This window comes from Cinclus cinclus, chromosome 2, assembly GCF_963662255.1.
Source record: "Cinclus cinclus chromosome 2, bCinCin1.1, whole genome shotgun sequence".
Lineage (NCBI taxonomy): Eukaryota > Metazoa > Chordata > Aves > Passeriformes > Cinclidae > Cinclus > Cinclus cinclus.
In genome coordinates, this window is record NC_085047.1 from 79706287 (window position 1) to 79728646 (window position 22360).

General features: G+C 36.9%; 1 protein-coding gene across 2 annotated transcripts in view; it reads right to left on the reverse strand.

The window, feature by feature from the left end:
• The window catches only part of NALCN (sodium leak channel, non-selective), a 215651-nt gene that overhangs the window by 102084 nt on the left and 91207 nt on the right, over positions 1–22360 (reverse strand). For both annotated transcript variants that reach the window (XM_062514911.1, XM_062514910.1), the window contains 2 exons: positions 7050–7181; positions 559–726 (listed from right to left, as the gene is read on the reverse strand). In XM_062514911.1, coding sequence (XP_062370895.1) covers positions 559–726; positions 7050–7181 — 300 coding nt within the window. The remainder of the gene's footprint in view (positions 1–558; positions 727–7049; positions 7182–22360) is intronic.

The following is a 22360-nucleotide window of genomic DNA, read 5'->3' on the forward strand; positions in this document are numbered from 1 at the left end:
CCAATTGAAAATGCAGGAAGAGCCTCAATAAACACACTTTCCCCTCTAGATAAGGAAGGGCTGCAGAGCTATAAAACCCAAGTCTAGGATGATTCTGGAGAAATTACCTAAGAAGACCCATAGGAACTTAGCTTAGCATATGACAACCACAGAGATGAAGATTTGGAGAAGCAACAGCAAGTGAATTGAGGCCTCAGGGAGAACAGCCAGGAAAGTAGTGGTGGACACTACAGGAAGGTGATGTTGTAAACAGCTATGCAAAAGGTCAAGGCTCAGTGAAGAACAATGAAGAAACAAACCAGAACTTACTGAACAGTGCAGCTCAGATAAGAAATGGGAGTTACTGATAACAGAAAGGATTTCTCAGCAAAATTAGGAAGAATCCTATTTTTGTAAATCGACACAATAAACATAGTTAAAAACAGAGAATTTTTTTTTAATTTTAAAATTATTCTCAAAATGAGTCAATATTGTGAGAAAATTGAAATTTGTGTGAAATGTGGATGGGTAACATTTTAATTTGTATATAGCGTGAAAAGTACAAGTAGCTGATCATACCTGAAAATATGTAAATTGAGAGTGATAGAGGTCTGGATAAATATGGAGAGTGGTTCCAATTACAAGCAGCAACTCAAACTTGTGAAGAGATGAGCTGATGTATCCTGTGAAACCCAAACACCAGATCTTCAGAAGAGCTTCTAAATCAAACAGAACTGTAAAAGCAACCTAGACGGATATATAAAATAAGAAAGATGCATTCAAAACACTGATTTAAATTAGTAGTTTCTCTGTTATGATGCCTATCAGGGCTTTGTATGGCAAAAAGAAATATCTTCATAATATTTAGCAAAATTAATCATATTCTAAACAGAATAAACAATAATAGATTTCACTTCACAAAATTTTTTAGACTCAAAATTTTCTAGACTTTTCTAGGCAGACAGGTAGATTTCATGATTTGGAAATCATGAAGTAATAAATCCATCCAGATATCTTTCACTTTAAATACATATATATAAAAAAAGAATTTGATGACATATGACTTTTTCAAAATATGAAGCAACATGTATGAGATTTCTGAAGAATTTTAAGAGATCTAAGAAAGACACCAAAGTTTGAAAATTGCTACTTCAATTTTCTAAAACATCCAGAGTAATACAACAACCAAAACAGGTAGAAAAGAGGTAATGGTTTTAAACACCTAAAACAAGTTTTAAAAGGAGAGGAAATTCAAAGTCAGTCCAGAATTAGTTAATTTTCACAATGATGTTAAAGAACTTGGCCATGGTGGGAAGTTAACAAGTGGAGAAATCTATTTGTAGGGAATGACTTTGGGATTCTTCCAGAGACCCTTTTTGAAATTTATTTGCACAGTAAAATTCAAAATGTTTAGTTTGAACAAACGCATAGCTGTACATCTTCAGGATTCATTTTCTCTTACTTCTCTCCCTACCAAAAAATTCTTCTGGCTAGGCAAACTTCCTCACGCCTCACGTGCCTTCTTATTTTACCACTGTATACACTCTGAGGTGCTCTCTTCCACACTTTTCAACAACCAGGATATGCAATAGAAATGCTTTTCTGTGACTCAGAAATGTTCCCCTCTGCCCCTTTACACATACTGAGGCTTAAAAGAGACCTTAAAATAACATTAGGTCATATCTAAATACAACTAATACTTTCAAAGTGCAGTACAAATAAAGAAAATGAAGCTTAAATCTCCTTTGAGGGCAACCATTAAGATGGAGAGACTAATTGACTGTGGCCCATGCGGTCTAGTGAATTTGGCAGGGGATAAAATGTTAAGAGACTAGGATTTTAATCCTGACCCTGACAATGAAAATCTCTAGGAAACTGCCTTAAGTATTTACGTTATTTAAAAATTCAACTCTACAGTCCATCAAAAATATATTTATTAACATGAAAGAGAGAGGTTGTGAGACAGCTAAATAAAATTTAACGTATTTTATTTGTACAGGATTGTCACAAGCGGGAGTGAAGATGGAAATTAAACACTGAAGTTTATGCCATTTATTTATTCCTCTAGTCCACACAGCTATTTACAAGCAGTGCTACCAGCTATATTATATGGCTTCCTCAAGGCATGTAAAATAGTTATCAGGCTTCAAATATCCACAGAATGATTAAATCAAGGCTAAATGCTTCATAGCACACCCAAACTCTCTTCGGAAGATTATATTTTTCTTAAGGGAAGACTACTAAGAAACATTTGTGTGCTTTCAGTCACAGACTCTGTAGGGACACATTTAAGCCCTTATCCTCAAATGCATCTGGCCAGTTTCTCAGCCTGTGTTCTGGGATCTCAAATAGTTCTAGAACAGTGAACCAGGTGTGAAGATACTATTCCTTAACATGAAAATCTCTAAAACATAAGGAAAATGTTTTAGCAAAAAAACCTTAAAAGAAAGCTCACTTTTAATGACACAACATCTTATCCGAGTCCTAAAAGAAGAAGGGCAATGAATTAGGCAAAATGGAAGAGTGGTTAGAAAGCAGCTGGGATTCAACTCGGAGCAGGTGGAATAACAATGCCATTTAAATACACACATACACACTTCAGAGCACATAGGCTTCGTATTAGAACAAGACTAACAAATATGTTGTTAAGTGTATTTTAATTTATTCTAAAAATGTGTGGGCAGGATCATTTGCATTTCACATACTTGTCAAATGAATTCAAACCACTGGCACTTAAAAATGTATCAAATGGTTTGCATAACATCTGATTACATTTATACACCTGTCTTCCTGCTGACAGAGCTTGTATTTTTTTCCTTCCTTGTAATTAATTACAGGAGAAGATTCAGAATATATGACTAGAACTTTTTGTCAGGTGTGAAATGCAACACAATTTTATAGTTTTGTGAGGCTTTTTCCTTAAGATGCAATAATTAATTTCATTCCTGTAGAGACAAGGCAAAAGCAAACTCACATAAGAAGCCAGAGCTGAAAAAGCAGGTGTAACACATAAACACTTGCAAAGCAGCCATGCTCCATTATGTTGCCAATTCTGCTTTGGGGAAGCCAAAGAGGACCTAACAGGAATGGGCCATTTTCCTGACAGTCATGTCCCTTTTGGTCTCCTGTGTGGTCTCCTGGGAGCTTTATGGTATTAATCCTACCTTCGTCAATATTACCTTTTGCTAGTAGCTACTCAATTTTTTTTTTTTTTTTTTTGGCAGAGGCAGAGCTCACTATCAGTCAGCACCAACAGTGACAGACTCCTTTTTTTTTTTTTTTTTTTGTAACTGTGTCTTACTTGAGAGATTACCAAGCTGTTAGGAAAGATAAGAATTCCTCCAAGAAGGATCAGTGGGATTGAGGGCATGGACCTCTAGCACTTCCCTCACTACCAGATTTGACACAGTATTCAATCCTTCCTTCATCCAGGACAGGGCAAAGGCTACCCAAAGGCAGCAGTGCAAGGGGACAGGTTACAAAAAGAATCTAGGAGAAACTATTTAGGAAAACTGGTTTTGAACGTTGGTATTCAGATAGTATTTGTAGGAATTGTATGCAACTCAAATAAGACATCTAGTCTGTAACATGTTATAATGGAAGACCCATATAAAAACCAACATCCATCACTACTGTGTCGAGCTATTGAGCACTAGAAGTTGGCATCCTCATTAAAAATTACCAAAGTGCGTTTGAAGCTCTACTGTTTCCAGGATACTCCACTGGGGTTTTGAGTAATCCTGTTAAAATTCTGGCTTTGCTTAATCTGCAGGACTGATGCCTGCTAGTTGAAATGCCTGTCATTACCTCTTATTTACTACTGGGTATACAAAATTACGTGAACAATGGCATCTGGGTATAGATTAATTTTTTTATCTGCTTATTTAACCTTTGCCTTCTTGAGTTTGTCTTTTCAACAATGAAAACATGTTTCTCTTCTTGGTAAGGGGCATCCCAATAAATTCATCTAGATTTGCCCACTGAGTTTAAGCAGATGTATTTCTACAATTCCAGGCCTTTACAATGTGTGACCCACAGAATGGACCAAGTGAGATATTTTATTAGACATGTCTTCTCCTAAAGCCAGCAACTTAAAAGGTAACTTCTGGAAAACATGTCAGAAAGGCAGATATGCTTGCTGTAGTCTCTCTGGCCATTTCCTTTAGCAAAGTGATTCCTCAGCGCTGTTGGCTCCTCAAGTCAGCTCCCTCTGAAAGGAAAGCTTTCTGTACCCTACTCTAATGGAAAAGACAGAGCAACAGCAGTGAATCCTGCTCCAACTAGTCTTCACCAAACAAACAAACATTGTGGAATAACCCGTATTGTTTGAGTATTCCGCTTCTTCAAGGCTCTTAAAAATATTTCCTTTTTACGCCCTTTGTGCTACAAAGAACAAGTTTCACAAGAGCCAAATAAGAAATGACACCAGCTTATCGATTTTTTTTTTCTCTCTCAGGACTTTTTATTCTTCTACTCTTCTATACTTTGTTCCTCCTATAACATACTAGGTTTTTGTTAGTTTGATTTTTATAGCGCCTCTAGTAAAAGCATCACAAGATTAAAAAAAAAAAAGGAAAAGCAAATCCTGGTAATCCAATAAATGGATATATGAAATGCTTTAGAAATAAAAAAATCCCACCTTTCTCTATCCCAGAATACTTTACCTCATGTACTTGGAAATGTAAAAAGGTAAACAAATGAGCTTTTGACAACCTCTCCACTAAGAAATCAATTATCTAAGATATGCAGAAAGAGAAAAATGAATTATTAAAGAAAACTGGACATTTCTTATAGGACAGAATTATAATACACTAGTCTTCATTATATACTCACCTTGAATAAACCCTGGCAAGTATTTCTACCGGAAAAAAAAACAAAACCCTGCAAACTTTGTACTTGAAATAAATGTTGAAGAGATTGTTTTTAGCACTGATTAATAAAAGCATAATTATACTATATATTCAGAGCCAAAATAGAAATAGGACATGCAATGTTCCCTATTTTGAATATAAATAGAATTAATGTTATTTTGTTAAAAATCCAGCCTCCACTTGCTGTATCACAGGCACAAAGCAAAAATGCCTGCTGTGAAGAGTTCATGGCCTCAGGCTTTAATGCCGACTTAATTATTTGTTTCCAGCCAATGATATTGTACTGGATTTGCCTGTGACAGAGTTAATTTTCTCCATCATAGTTTGTATGGTGCTATTTTGGATTTGTGCTGGAAACAGTGTTGGTAGCACAGGGATGTTTCAGCTGTTGCTGAGCAGCACTCTCACAGAGTCAAGGCTTTTTCTGCTCTCAGCCCACCAGTGAGCAGGTTGGGGGTGCACAAGGAGTGGGGAGGGGAAACAGCCAGGACAGATGATCCCAGCTGAACACAAGGATATCCTATGCCACAGGGCATTGTGCCCAGCATATAAAGCTAGAAGAAGAAGAAGGAAGGGGGGGTGGGGGGGGGAAGATATTTAAAGTGATGCTGTTTGTCTTCCCAAGTTGCTGTTATGGCTGATGGAGCCTGGCTTTCCTGGATATGGCTTTCCTGCCCATGGGAAGGAGTGAATGAATCCCTTGCTTTGCTTTGCTTGTATGCATCACTTTTGCTTTACCTATTAAACCATTTTTATCTCAACCCATGAGTTGCCTCACTTTTACTCTGAGAGTGAACAAGGGGATGCATGGGGTTGAGCTGCTGGCTGGGGTTAAACCATGATGGAGATTAAAATGAGTTTCCCTGTCCTCAATTCTACTCTAAGATCTGTGGAGCATTTTATAAGACAGCCAGAAGTTGCTGGTTTTATTCCAATGTCTTATTTTCAGGATAGTAATTTTCATGTTTATGTTGTTTTTTCAAATAGTCTTAGAATTTGAGATAAAGACAACACATTTCACAATTATTTGCGTAATAGTTGTCCACACCAAGATTCCTACAAAATTCAATATTCATACAAATTACAGAAATCCCCAGCAGCATGAGAGACAATGAAGAATGAGGCAGCACTGCTGTTTTTGTAATCTGTGCTTTTTTAAAGGTTTGGACTCCGGTGATTTTTTAACAGGTTTTTTTCTCTCATTTCTGTCCTAGAACTGGTGAACTCTCACCTTCATATGATTTTAAGAGATCAGATAAAAATGCTAAAACTAAGATAAAAAATATGTATCAACTCAACCTTCCTTAAAAAAGGAGATTCATGAAGCATTGTACTGTTATGGAGTAAAGGGTTTAAAGTTGGGCATATGAGTCTGAATATCAAATATATTTAGATATAGAAAACCACACAGCAACCAAAACCAGAGAAACAACCAGGAACATTCTGCTATCACTCACTCTAGTCCAAGAATGACTCCTCTGGCTCCAAAGGACTGTATAACTATTGAAGCCAGGGAAACCACAGTAAGCATAAAGCACATTTGTACTTTATCCAGGCAAGGTTCTAGGATCTCTAGTGCATGCTCTACAGTAATATCTTTGACCAGATAATGACTCAAGCAAGCTCCCTGTCAGAATGTCACTTGTACCTCCACTTAACTGGTTCAGGAGCACAGACTCCTCCTTTACAAAATTCATGACTGCATAAATGTTTGGGTTTTTTTGTGTTGTGCTCTTGCAATTGCTGAAGCCGACTATTATAACACTATTTTGGTTATGCTTAAGGACCTTCTGGCAGCTAAGTGTCTATATCAAATAGAAATTATGTACGAAGAAGTTCTGCAGTATATTTTTAAATACAGTGTTTTGTCATTTTTTGAAGTTAAATTCTTCTGAATGTTACACTCCTGCTAGAGAAAGATAGCAGGACATGACAGCAGAGACAGCAGCCATGCATTGCCTGCAGATGTTATACTTAAGCTTCAGCTCACTACCACTAACATTTTGTTTGAGGAAATTACCTTTCAAAAGATTGTAAGATAGGGCTGTCAGCCATTGTCAGACAGAGGAAGTTGAGCAAATTAGCAAAGTATTCTTGGAATGCTTAAGGGAATAAAAAATTACCCACTACAGTGTTCTTGACAGTCACATCTTTAGCTTATCTTGAAAATTATGGAGATATTAGTTTCAGCATACTCACCTCAGCAAGGTAAAATTCATCATATTGTCTCTTGAAATTTTCTCCTTTATAGTAGTTGCTAGCAGCAACAATCACATCAACAGCAACCATACTTAGTATGAACATATGAAACACAGATGACCTCATCATTTTCTACAAAAGAAAAAGTAAATTTTATCATCAAAAGGAGTCAAACCACATGCAAGATCTATTACATTGTCAAAACATAATCAGCTATAATAAAAGATATAATAAAAGACTTTTCTTGTACTTTTTAGTTTTTATTTGCCAGTTGACTTCTTACTGAAAGTTTATAATTAATGTGATATCCATTACTTTAGTATGTTTTAAAGCATAAAGTGTACATCCAGTGAGTTGGTCTTGTTTAATACTCTTGTATTATGATTTATTCATGCAAATCTCAAAGGCTTATTGTTCAGGAAAAAATTAAATCCATTCTATCTTGTGCACTGCTTATGCTCAACAAACACATGTTTAGGGGATTCACCTGATGTCAAACTATTGCCTAAATGAATAAAACACATCTACATATAGTAGGAATATACATCTAGGCCTAAGAGCTATGAAGTGCTCACAGATAATTCACATATCTGTGTACTTAACACTTTGCGTCCCTGCTGCTGCAGCCACACAGGATAGAAGAGAAACAGAGGCACACAGCAGTATCCAAAGTTTACATCTGTGAGATACCAAAACATTGCTGATAAGATACATAAGATGTATGCAGAAGTTCAAAGAAGCAACTTTTAAGCTCCCACCACAAAGACCATGGACTTATGATTTACCCTGAAAACTTAACCCCTTCCCTCACTGGATCAGCCACAGCAGAAGCTGGAGTCAAATACATAGAACATACTGTTATTTTACATTACAAAACTCTTTGGATAAATGGTCACTTATATTGATATTATTTTACAAATTTCCACAAGTAATACAGTTTTGGTCTTTCATATGAGTAAGTTATGTACCATTATGGTTCCTTGTGTTTTTGTGTAAGTTGCACTTACAGTGGAAAAGGCCATTTTTATTTGTTCCTGAGTTCATACATAAAAGTGCCTAACAAAATTTCAGGAAAAATAGAACTCAAAATTTAGAAGAACTCTACCTTCTTTCATCTTTTCCCTAAATATTCTGTGTACCTGTACTGGTTTATGTTCATATAATCACATAATTATTTATGTTGGAAAGGAGTTCTTGAGATGATCTAGTCTGGTGCTGCCCACCTAAGCAGACTGAGCTAGAGCAGCTATTCCAGAACTTTGTTCGGTCAGAGTTTGAGTATCTTCACAGATGAAGGCTCTGCAACCTGTTCCACTGTTTGAACACCTTCACAGTGCAAGAGTCTTCTGTTTTGTTCAGCTGTTCATCACGGCTCCAGACTTTCTCCCAAAACTCAAGGGCTGGAGATTCCTGAAGGTCAGTCTTACCTATCAAGATGGGTGAAAAAGGCCTCAAACCATTTCTCAGCCATTGCTTTGCCTTGCAAGGTCTCCTAATCCTTTCAAGGGCAGGCCCACATTTTTCTAGTCCTCCTTTTGCTTCTCTTACATACGTAGAGGCCCTTCTTGTTGCCTTCCATGTCATGGCAGATTCAGTCCTATACCTCCACTCTCAGTCAGGGTACTGGTACTCCTCCTGGACCACTTGGCCCTGATTCCATCTCTTGTATGCTTCCTTTTCAATTCCAAGTCTTGTCCAGAGCTACTGGCTCAATTATGTGCCATGTTTGGTTTCCTGCACTTGGAGGGAGACCATTTTTTAATTTGAAGGAGGAAGATGCTTGAAAATCAACCAGTTCTTCTGGAACCTCTAATCTCTAGGACTGTATACTATGGGATTCTTTCAAGCAGACACCTGAACATGAAAAAGTCTGAACACCAAGGCTGTGGTCGTATCTTTTGGCTTTATTCCTTCTTTGAAGGTTCCTGAACTCCACATTCTCATGGTCGTCGCAAAAAAGACTGCTCCTGAATCTCACAACTTGACCAATTTCTCCTTCCTGGCAAGTAAGAGGTCCCTCCAGAACACCTGATCTCATCAATACATGTTTTAGGAAGTTACCACCACTGCAGTGCAAAAACCTGGACTGTTTTCTGCTGTATTGTCCTTCTAGCAGAGTAGTTACACTGTCCCAGGAGAACTGAGGCTTGTGAATGTGAAACTCATACAATCATGGAACGGTTTAGGTTGAAAGGAATCTCAAAGATCACCCACTTCAGAAGTATGCAAAACTTAACACACATTTTTGCATTTTAAGATATATTAACATGTTAGAAAATTCATATATATAGTTGTAAAATACTGTCTGATTCTTTAATGAGCTGAGATTATTATATCCATGAAGAATTGTCAGCATTAACATTTTATGTTTAATCCTGCCTGAAGCTCAGAGTCTTAACCAAGCTACTCCTCATACAGGGTTGTTGCGTGTTTCTTTTTTGATGAAATTAGAATATAATATGGGGACGTATGGGAGGTTGCAATGACTAGCACTTGTTCAGCTTTCAGCAAACCCTTGTGCCTGCCTACTGAAGAATTCATCCCCACTTGAATTCCACTGGAGTTTAAGATAGTTTGCTTAAATTGAATCTGAATGGAGACTAACCACATATTTACAAGCATGCAAGCTGATAGAATTGCCTCTTGTCTCTTAGTATCTGGACTTTTTATGTGAATTACAGGCAGCATTGTAGACAGAAGACCGCTCAAATCCTTTTCATGAAAGCTGGCTTCCTGTTGACCCTAGTGAAATAAAATGGTTGTATATTCTATTCTAGAAAGGGAGGTTCAGGAAATAAGCCTTACATTCAGAAATTTACAGAACAAGTAGGGGTTAGTAAAACCTAAAGCACAGGCAAGTCACCAAAGTAGTGGCTAAATAAGGTCTTGCTTTTATTTTTAATCCACATGGCAAGCTATAAGAATACAATAACTAAAGGTAGGGCTACTGGCATCAGTCATGCATTTTTTTCAGTGGTGTGATTAAAAACAGGTGTCATTCTATCCTTTACATTTCCATTTCACACAAATTCTAACCATATAATTAGTCTCTCTGCATATTTTACACTGTATTTTTAATGGTGTCAAATTTCCCATCATAATAATGAAGTATTTTCAGTATCTCAATTGTGAAAGTACTTGCTAAAAGAAACTACTAAGTGAGGTTCAAAAGGCAATTTTAGCTCCTTTCACAGGGAAATAAAATGGTAATACAGGAAAAATAAAAATGCATAATCTGTCGTGATATACATGTGAATATGTGCACAATTTGTCATCTAGTCTTCACCTTCGGACAGTGGTGATTTAGGAATGCTACTCCTCAATTTATTGCTGCCACTGATACGCTCCAAACCACACTGCCACTTACTCACTCTCCCGTCCCCTTCCCCTGCTGGTGTCTGGAGAATTGGAGGTACAAAAGGTAAAGTTCATGGGCTAAGAACAATTTACTGGAGATGGCAATGACATAAAAAAAATGAACAGTTACAGCAACATCATCAATAACAAGAGTACAAGAGAGATGAGTGAATCACACACAAAATATTCAGAATCAGCACTACCTGAGCACTGCCTCTGCATCTCCCTCCAGAAGGAAAGACTCCTTGTTGCAAGAGCCTCCTTTCCCCCGACCCCAGCAATGACATGAGGTGGTATAGAATAACCTCCAGGTTCTAGCCATGCCCCATTCTGGCCACTGCAAAGACTAATCTTGTCCTGGCCAGAACCAAGCAGTCATAAAAAGATTTTGCAGTGGCATATTTAATCCTGGAAAATAAAGAGCAATAACAGAAATAATATCCCAATTATCCTATAATATCCATAGTTTGGTTCACAGAATCACAGAATGCTTAAAGTTGGGAAAGACTTTCAAAACCACCAAGTCTGACCTAGAACCACTACCATGTTCACCATTAAACCGCGTCCCCAAGTGACATAGCCACATGTTTGTTTTTTTTTTAAATTCTAGAGATGGTGACTCCACCACTTCCCTGGGTAGTCTATTCCAATATTTGACAACCCTTTCCATTAAGAAATTTCTTGTAATATCTAATTTACACCTCCCATGGTGCAACTTGAAGCCATTTCCTCTCATCCTGTCACTTGTAACTGGGAGAAGAGGCTGACCCCCACCTTACTGAAATCTCCTTACATGTAGTTATAGAGAGGAATAAGGTCCTCCCTGAGCTTCCTGTTCTCCAGGCAGAACATCCCCAGCTCCCTCAGTCACTCCCCATAAGACCTATGCTTCAGCCCAGTCACCAGGGTCCTTGCCCTTCTCTGGACTCTCTGCAGTACCTTTTATTTTTCAGTAAGATTCAATAAAGCTTGTTGTCAAGGTAGTCTTCCCAATTAAACTGAAAGGACACTGTTTAGCTAAAAGAAAGTATTACACTGGCATAACATGACTCAACACCAAGATAATAAAGAAAGAGGCTCAGACAGGATACAAGTCAGGCACAGGCAATGTAAAGGCAGGAACAGATGGCTAAGGCAACAAGTGAAGAGATAGCAGTGGTGAGGAACAATAAAAGCACCTAGGTGCTGGCAGAGTGACACAGAGCACACAGGTCCAGCAAGATGGAGGTATCCACAAATATGCAAATACCTCCACCACACACACAGCAAAAAATACTGTGATGAGGAGATAAAAAAAAAAAAAATCATTATTTTTAAATCCCAGGACTGGCCAGTACATGGGGCCAGATTGGTATCTACGTTTCCTGTTTTTTTTCTACATCATGTCAGAATCTAGCTGCTCGCTTGCCATGAATGCTGCGCATGATAAGGAGATTTGCCATTGGCCTCTCAGACAGACTGCTGTGTCTTAAGGAGATCAACCACAGCACTCTAACCCACACACCTACTGTGCTCAGCTTCCCCTCTACTCTAATCTGCCTTAATTTGTTCTTTCTGCATCACAGAACTTTAATTTGTATTTGCACCCTTAAAACAGTTCAGACACACCTCTGCTGCTATGTTTGACCATGAGAATCCACTGTCTACGTACTTCTGTACTTGGAATGAGGTCTAAATGAAAGCTGAATTTAGTCCACAGCTCTTGCCCAAGCTTTGAAAGTAATTTTGGATCATTGGTTCAGCAGTGTATCATTTAGATTACAGCCTTTTTCAGAGCACATAGGCATGGAAAATTCTCCATGAAAACTTGAAAGAGGAGAAATAATGCAAATTTTTGTTCTTGTTTAATTTACTAACCTTTTTTAAACCCTTGGATATGTGTTTCTTAAGCTGTGTAGGAATGAGATGAAAGAAATGTTCTGATGTTGCTGTCAGCCAGATACATGGTAAATTGTATCTAATATTAAACTGGACTTAAGACTAGCTGTGTCGAAGAAGTCTGAAGTGAAATGCCCTGCTGCTGCCATAAATCATCTACAACAGTGATGAATTTCTTACATTTCTTACATTTACTATGAATTACCTATAATGCTGGCATCTGACTTCATGCAAGATGTTAATTCTCAGTGTTCAGGACACCAAAGAACCTGTATGGCACAGTGCATTAGAGATGCAGTGGCCATAAAAAACAGTACATGAAAAACTGTTAATCATCCAGATTCCTTCATTGTTTGGAAATACACAATGGAGCCAAGGATTTGTTTTGTGCTCAGATGGGAATGCAAAAAGACTTCTAAAATACTACTCATTTATTTAATGCTAGAGACATGCTTGTTGCAGCTGAGGAAGTCTGAATGAAAAACTGTATTAAATATCCCAGATTTGCCCAAAAAAATCAAGTAATGACACTGCAACTCGTGACAGGTAGAGACTACCTGGCTCACTTAGTCTTACAGAGCACTACAATGCATGGCCTAAAGCAGTCTTTTGTCACACCACTAGTATCAGAATGGGCTACATTGCTTTAATACTCCTCCCACGTTCCTGCATGGCAGAGGAAGGATGAGTGACATAAATTTGACTTTGCCAGCTCACTGCCCTGGAGAACATCCACAGCAGCTGCCACTTTGCACAGCCAGAGCCACAGACACTGGCTCAGGAAAGCAGTGGTCTATGAGAAATTAAGTCACTAAGCACACTGGAATTACTGAATATGAAAGTATCTTTTCCTAAAGCTAGATTTTTTGGGGGGGGCTTGGGGGGGGGGGGGTGATATGTACATCAGGTCACTCTTTGTATCAGCATCCTTCATATAGGATTTTTATTTCAAGTCCAAAAAAGGTCTTACCTACTGAACAAGATGGTAAATGCTGCAAACTTGCAGGGTCTGACAGACTTAATAATGAAAGAAGCCATAGGCCATGTTATCCTGATATTACTAACTCAAAACTGACCCAGCTGATAATGTTTAATATTATCAATATTATCATGTGAAACCTTGAAAGAGGTGTCCTCAAAGGGCTCAGTGGTTTCAGTTTAGACCTACAGAAATTTAGATAATACTAACAGTCTTGGTGGTAGTCTACGAAAACAACAAAAAAAGAGAACAAATAGTCTTGAAGAATTAAAAAAAAAAACACCTAAAAAGCCATCAAACTTATTAGTACTGAGCAAGACATGGTGAGGATCTGATTGTAGAAAAGCTTTGCTTATTTTGGCTATTTAGTGTGTGAAAAGCTTAGAGTGCATAATTGTAAAACTGGCAGGGTAGATCATGAATAGTACCAAAGCAATTAATGAACTGTGTAAACATCATTTAACTAAAAGACTTTGATAATCAGTATATGGGTAAGCAGCTTTTTTTCAGATTTTGATATTCTTGAATTGTGCATTCATCAATGGTAAAAACACAGTCATATTTGTATTTCTTTATATTTTAGATACACTTTAATTCTTCATAAACCAATAGTATCTCCTCCTCTGTGTTATAATGGAATGGCTCTGGCAAGGTTCTTACTCCCTTTTTGTCTTCATTGCCTTTTGCTATTTGCACAGGGAAGCTAGATCCTGCTAAAAGATTCCAGCCAAGCTTCCAGCTATGCTTGTTTAAAGAACTTACACTGGCTACATGATCATTGTGGTTAAGTTTACACCTATCATTATAATAATGCTGTATGTTATTTGTATTCCTGTCCATACATGTCTACTGGAAGATCACCCTTTCTGACAGTTAGAATAGACTTTGATTTGTTAAAGTTGTTTAGATGTGCACAAAAAGTTGGGTGATATTACTGAACAGCAACTGAAAAGCTTACATTTGTGCTAATCCAGCCTTTTTTACTTATGGGCTTATCGGAGCCTAGATGCTACCACTGCAGTGACATGAAGGCAAATGCAAGTCCCAGCTTATTTCCATGCACAGAATCACCACAATGTGTGGAAATGCATTCTGTAACAGATCTGCAAATCTTATGATACCCATTCACTTCGTAAAGCCCAATTAGCTGGAGTTACGTGGGCACCACAGAATACAGAAAGTTTGTTCAGAAGAGCTAACAAAGCATGACTCAGGTTCATTATAGCAGCTTGGAAAACACTAGGTCAAATAATAATAAAATTAAAGTATTGCAAGTAAATTATCATTCTTTCTGGACATTTCAGAGGTCGGCCCATGACTCTTAAATACATATAAAAGGATTATGGGTTTTATAGAGCAGGGCCAGTTTAAGGTGAATGCGTAGCATTTATACCACTTAGAAAGAATACTGATTGCCAGTCATTCTTGATTCAGTGTTGAAAGCAGGACACATCAAATGCCTCAAATAGTATTATAATATATAAGACTAGAAATAGCAAAATCCCCTTGACTTTAGGATTCTATGACACAAGATTTCTAATAGTCATTAACCAAAGATTCAATCCTGGCCTTAAGAAAAGGGTAAGTTTTTTTTATCCTATACATGTTTAGTATACTTACGGTGTTTATTTAATTTCTTTTTTATTTTTTTTGCAAAGTGCTTGAAGATACCTTGAATATGAAAGAAGCTTTAGAAAATCACATTCTATACACTGCTAATCACAGATAATTCACAGTGTGAATAGGATAAATTTGATTTTCATCTTGTTGGTTAATGGCCATCTGAGCAAGTACAAAACTGTGAAATTGCAGAAAATTTTCCCTTTTGTTTGCAGGACATTGTAGAGCATTTTACAAGCTATGTAACTAATTTTCTATAAACCATTTTCCTTTCAACTTACTTTATGACTGCCTGACAAAGATATGCTTGTGAGGAGAATTTAGCAATTCTTCCCATGCTGTGCAATCTGAACATTTCTGAAAATTATTAAGCATTAACCAGAAATTTTATGGGAACAAGCTTTTTAAAACCTTTTATTGATGCGCTTGTGCATCAGTATGGGACATTAAGAAACATTACAAATCTAAGGTACCATCTACTGTACTTGAGAGGAACTTCAGTGCTAGATGAATTCTATTAATGCAACTTCATCAAGTAAACAAGGTGAAGGATGAGCTTTAAAGATGCTGGGAGAGATGGCTTTTAGATACTGCAAAGGAAATAAATCAGAAGCCACAACTCAGGTATTTGGTGATGTCAAGGGGGCAGTCTTGGCTTTACAGTACAGGCCAATTGTCCCAGTGCAATGAGAGCAGGGTGGTTCTTCAGCAGTTTTGTCTACAGAGACTTGCTTTAACATTTTTATGATGGTAGAAAGGAAGTTCCTAGGGTAGTGATGTAATAGAGATGAATGTAAAGACTCTTGAAGATTCACAGTCCAATGAAAAATCTCCTTAGAAACTCTATGTTATTTTCAGATCACCTTACACAGAGAACCTTTGTAATCAGCTGCAGGAGATAATTTAGGTGGTATGGTGATAGTCAAGGGAGGAAAACAGTCCCCAAAACACAAACATCATAACTCTTGCAAGTTTTAGAATATGCACTTGGAAACTTTTCTATAAATGTCTTCTGGCTGCAGTACAGGTGACACTGGCTAAGCAAAAAATGCACTATAGACAGCAAAGTGTCCTGGCTAATAAAATATTCTACAACTTTCACTTTACTGTGCTTCTCTTTCCACCCTCTACCACATCTGATTAGGATGCAAAACTCAAGGCATCCACTGTATCTGTGTTTTCACAGGATCTCCTACCATGCAGCCCCAAAACAAGCTGGAAATAGGACTATTACTGAATAATGGTAACATTTCAGGACATGCAAATATGTTCTCCAATCAGTAAGCATAGGTTTCTGTGCTACCACAAAATGGTTTTAAGGCAACAAATATGATTTTCAGATGACATGGCATAGCTAAAATCAGAAAGAAATCAGAAGTAGTTAAGATCTTCTAATAGTCTAAATGGCTCTACAATATTTGAAAATACAAACAAGTCATTAATCTGTCGTATTTACACAGTCTCTCCTGCCTTTTAGCATATCTAATTTTGATTTTAAAATTAAAAGCTACATTAAAAAAGCAGAATAAATTCTATCAAACGAACAAAGTAAAGTCAATAACAGCAAGAATGAGAAAATACACACTTTGGAAGTAAACAAATGGAAATAATGATAGAAGGCCTAATGAAGAGAAATGAAAAACTCTTAAGAGTTTTTGAGTAACCAAGCCTTTAAGGGTAAAATTTCTGTCAGAAATTAGATACATTTTTTCCCCTTACATCCTAAATTTTAAAGCTAAATTTCTATTTCTGCTACGGGGCTAAAGAATGTGTTGCATATGCCTCTTTCAGACTAGCTGCATCCTGTTAATTCACATCCTGCAACAACAGAATAAAGCAGTAGCATAGATACACTTCTGTATGCCTCTTACAGCAGCCACTTTTCCCCTCCCACAAACTTCTAACAGAACAGTCAAAAAGAAAATGGTGACTCTTCTGCCCTAAAAATACATGAAATAATGGCTTCTTTGAAACTAAACGAACCTCCTCCCCACCAGCTCCTCCCAATCAGCTAACACAGTATGTCATTTTCTTTGCAACAGAGAGGAAGTAAGCAGCCTTTCAGCAACTTCAATCTGACTTAGAGGAATTGAGAGCAGCTGCTGCAACATAAAAGAAATCTAAAAATACTACTTAAATTGTTCATGGTAACAACAAAAATGCATAGAAATTGTTACCTGTCAGATTTTTAAAGCTGCTAATAAGTATATCATCACCTCAGCAGTAATTTTCTCTAAACCTACATAGCATGAAATGCAAAACAGAACCCAAATAATATAAAGTTTTATTCTTTTTCCTAAATACAGAAATACAGATCAATTCAGAAAATATGAGTAAAAATAATGACTAAAATGTGAAGTTAAATAGGCCAAATTAATTGTTGTTTTATATCCTGTGGCTTCATCAAAGCTATAGGGTGGACATTCACTCTACTTTACTAAGGTGTGATTAATCACCTACCTGTTCTATGGGGATTATTAATATGCTTCCTTGTCCCAGAGTATTTGCAAAGAGCAAGTGTCAAATTTCTTTACCTCTCACAAAGGAAATACCAAACCAGCTTAAAATCACAATGCTAAATGCATTTGAATTTAGTTCATTTTATATATGTTAAAAGGCATTTAACCTTAATGCATTTTGTATGTGTTAACCTTAATGCATTTAACCTATGTGGGTGGCTACACACTGAAACAGATTGCCCAGGGAGGTTGTGGAGTCTCCCTCACTGGAGATAGTCAAGAACCCTCTGGACTCAATCCTGTGCAACATGCACTAGCATGATCTTGCTTAAGCAGGGAGGTTGGACCAGAAGTCTCATTGTGGTGCCTTCCAACCTTAGCCAGTCTGTGAACCTCAGGAACAGGAAGAAGTATAGACACACACCCACCTGCTCACATTATATATAAACACAAAAATACATAATTATATAAACAATATATGTACGCATATATACACATTTATGTAAATAGACACTTACAGGAGAAGCCAAATTTATGGCCAACTGCTGATGCCGTCCTCAGCCAGTTACCTTTTAATGGATGCACTTGACATTTTCAACCTGTATTTTCTAATTTATTCTCTGAAAACTCCAGATGATTCACTATCTGCATTATAGCATTATCTGTGTTTACATATTGTTGCCAAATCCTCTAGATACCATCTTCTATTTTTTGTGTATCAACAGTGTTAAAATTTCCTATGTTTTCATATTTATATTTTGAAAATATGTTGACCACAAAAGTAGAAAAGTAAAAATGTTGGGCTTACTCTGCAGCAAGATAGCTCCATCTATAATACTAAATCTATTTGCTACTATTTAGAAGCAGTGCCATTTATGAGCTCTGATACATAACATATTGCTCACTCCTTCAGATACACACCAAACATAATATTGACAAGTAATTTACTATTACAGGTGCTTCAACTTTTCCCCAGATTTCAGGGAAGGTGAATGACAATGGAAAGAATCTGGACCCTATCTGTGCTCTGTAATTTTTTCCAATGCTTTCAAAATATCTGAAACTTTTACATTTTAGAACTCAAGGAACTTCACTTCCAACAGTTTTCAACTAATGCTTGTTCCTTGAATTATATGCTTTTGAAGATCTTACCTGGAAGATCTCTCTGAAATAGCTTCAATAGACTACTTACTCATCCACTTACATTTTAATTCAAGAATATGAAATGTCATTTATTAACCAGGTGTGAATCAGCCATTTTCACTGCCTCTATTTTCTTTGGCCTTTTATTTCTTAATTGATTAGAATAATTTTTATTTTTATGTTATTGCAATACTGTAGGTTTACTAGATGTTTTATAAATATGAAGGGAAAGGTTGTGGTTATTACAATGATTAACTGATGAGCTGAAAGAGCAGTAGACTGTAATGTTAAGCATTGCACCTCATTCTGCAATTAGTACTTAGGATCATCATGAAATCCTTCAGAATTCTTTATATAATTTTTAGGACATTACCCACGTACCAAGACAGGTGTGGCCATGCTAGAGAGCAGTGAAATGCACTGCCTGCCCTTCCCTTTTTTGCCCCCTCACAGTTTAAAAACATTTGCTCAAGAATTCAGCGCAGGTTCTGTTTCAGCGTGGCCTCGTGGCTGTGTCAACTCCAATGAGTGAGCTGCTCATATCAAAGTTGGTATCTGCTCCCTCTGCAGACACTCTGTAGGGGACAAGGCTCAGTGCTGGCCACGTGTGCTGTAGCCCAGCTCTCCTCACAATAGTGTTCATGTCTCATGAATGACTTACGTGGGTGTTCTGCTGATAGTACAAAGTGACAGGAGGCAGGAGAGAGCTTACAGTACTCAGAATGAGTTGGAGGACTGAAAATGTAAATCATGCTGTTAGAAAGAATTCAGGGCATATATTTTCTTTTTGGCTCATGAAAAAACAACATAAAGAGCAATTCACGATAAGCAGAGATTGAATTTCTATTTGCCTGTAACCTCTTGTTCAATGATGAAACATTATTTTAAATTCCCAGCTACTGAGAAAGCACTAACAATCCAACAGTTTAGCAGAAAAGAAGGACAAGAAAAGAAAAAGAGAGATGGGGAACAATTTTCTTCATTTTGATGAAGTGATGGCAAAACAAAATTAAACCCAAATGCGTCAAGGAAGCTTTTGCTTTTCTGACATGCAAACAGCAAAAAATATGGCCATCTAAATTTCTTTCCTAACATCAAAATATATACGTGGAAGCATCTAGCTCTGTCTTTGGAACCAGCTGTCAGTATTTCCAAACAGCATGAGAACCTGGAAAATGAGATTCGAAAAAAGCAATTATTTATGGAAGGAAACATTGTTTTTAGTGGGTTTTCTTACTATCATTGTATTCCCTGGAAAACTCACTAAGATAAAACCTTCCTTCATGGAAAAGTTTTATATATGGCTAGAGCTCTTTATATTCTCTTGATTATACTTATTGAAGCTTTTTATCTTAGTACAATGATTATCATGATGTGTGCTTTGAAATTCTTTAGATGGCTGAGCTAAATTTCAGTGATTTTCACAGCTTCGGTATTGTTAAGCTGTTTAAAATTTAGAGAAGTACTTGATCAGTATTAGAAAAATTAGAATACTTTAGTTCTTTGATAACTTTCCTTCTGAGCTAAAAACTGCCAAATGTTTTCTTTAGGCAATTAAGACAACTCTACCCAGAATTAATGAAAATATTTTCCTGGGCCAGACTGGCCATTTGTATCTACTACTGGTTTCTGCAATGAAGAAACTAAGACAATTCCAATTAACCTGGAATTAATGAAAACATATTCCTGGGTCATACTGGTTATTTGTATCAATTATTGGTTTCTGATTGAAATGCCTTGCCTCACAGAGTACATTAATCTTTTTAGTTACTGTATGTACTGCATTTGTCTTGGGAACATGGTATACAGTGTAGTTCAGACTGTCAATTGCCACCTCCTTTGGAAGCCTATATAAATAAATATCAACCATTTTAATAGAATTTCCACCTTTTGATTAGAACAATTTTTCCTTGCATTTTCCTTGCATAATTTAATTAGCACACTCTCAAACTCGTGATTTACATATAAAAAGCAGAGATTACTTGGAAATAAATCAAATGCTCCATTAAAGAAGTGATCAGATAAATAATTAGAAGCAAAAAAATATTTTTTGCACTTAGGCTCAAAACCTACTTTGTAGTAAAGTGGCTTCCAATCAAAGAAAATTTAACACACAGAGAACCACAGAAATATTTCTCCCTATCTGAAACAGCACTGGAAACTGCTGACAATTTAGGCTCTATTGCCTTGGGCAGGGAGATAGCAGAGCTAACAGAGATTTTGATTGCCATTAATTCAGAGGGCAAGGGGCAGTGATTGGCTTTCTACTTCTCTTTTTCTTGCAAAGCATCTGGTCTCCAGCTTCAACTGCCAGATTACCTTCACTGCAGCAAAGCTGTGATATCCCTTTTTCCTTCAGTAAGATAAAACCTGTGGTCAGACCTGTCTAACCAAAAGTATATTGAAAGACTACTCAGTTTAATGCGGCTTGGATGAAACACAGTAGCACCCCAGAATGAAAATACATACATTGATTGTTTTTAATTGCTTCCATCTCACAGGAAGTAGCAGAAGAAATTATTTCCCCACTTTCTAAAGAAGTCATGGTGTTAAGGTTGAGTTTGGACTGGACTACACAGGAATCATGTCTCATGAATCTCCTAGAGATGCTGGAGTCATAGGACAAAGGAGACTGCAACCTTCTGGTTATATTCTAGAAACATCCACACAATTTCCAGTGGTTTTTTGGAATGCTTTTCCAAATAAGATTGAGTTCAAAATTTAGATGTCATATAAAAAGAAATAAGCATGATGTGTAGTGTTCATAACTACGGTCATACTTAGAGCATAAAAGCAAGCAGGTCCTACAAAAGACAAACCAATAGATGCACCAGATGCAGGTATTATATCAAGTCTTCTTTCAGAGGCTGGGAGATTGTGTACAGAGGGGAACAAGGCAAGTTTTGGACTCCTTTCACCATTTCAACTTCACAGAGCTGTTTTAACTTCTGCTCATCTATAGCCAGCAAACTAAAAGAACAGCATGTAGAGCTGATTTGTAATACCGACAGCTTTAATGTTATCTAAACAAGAGCTGATTCACTGACTCCTGCTAGAGATGGATGGGAATACACAAAATAAATAGGATTGACCAAGCAGTAAAGACAGCAGAGACACATAATATAATGTGTGATTTTGGATGAAAATTATAAATTCTGGAGCATGTCCTCAATACCGAGAAGAGACATTGATAGAAAGAAGTTGATCAAGTAAGGGACAGTAAAGAAAATACATAATTTTCCTTTCCTATAAATTCATGAACTCTTAAAAAAACCCAAAACAACTTCTCCCTATAACCCATCCTTTCAAAAATTATTCCCATATGTCCTTTTATGAATTTTGCCTTCCGAAATACTTGATGTGAAAGCATATGGGGAGGGATTTAGAAATATTCACACCAGGGAAGGACAGAAAAGCAGAATAAGAGCAAAGGAGGAAAAATGGGTTTAGTACCATGGTGAACTTTGTAAGAGTGTTTGACAGAATTGTGGGGGAATCCTATAGGGAGCATATAGGAATCCAATAGGGATGCTGTTCATGGGCCATGAAACTCATTCTACAAAAAGGATTTATTCACTTCTAGCTCCCGCTCTACAGCTGGTGAGTGCATTGTCTGCCTGAAAACAAAGGACATTAAATCAGGCTGGGAATTCATAAAAAAAGAAAATTAAATAAAAGTAGAAGGCAGGTTAAAAGTTTGCCATCAGCACATACACAGCTGTTTTTAAAAGTTTAATTAATAAAAAATCTATAATTGCTATTTGAATTTGTTATGTGCTAAATCAAAATGAAGCAGCTAATTAGTAAACTAAATCTTGTCTGGTCTGTATGGCAAGAGTTTCTATTGAAGTGAACTTCAAAGGATTTCTTTAAAA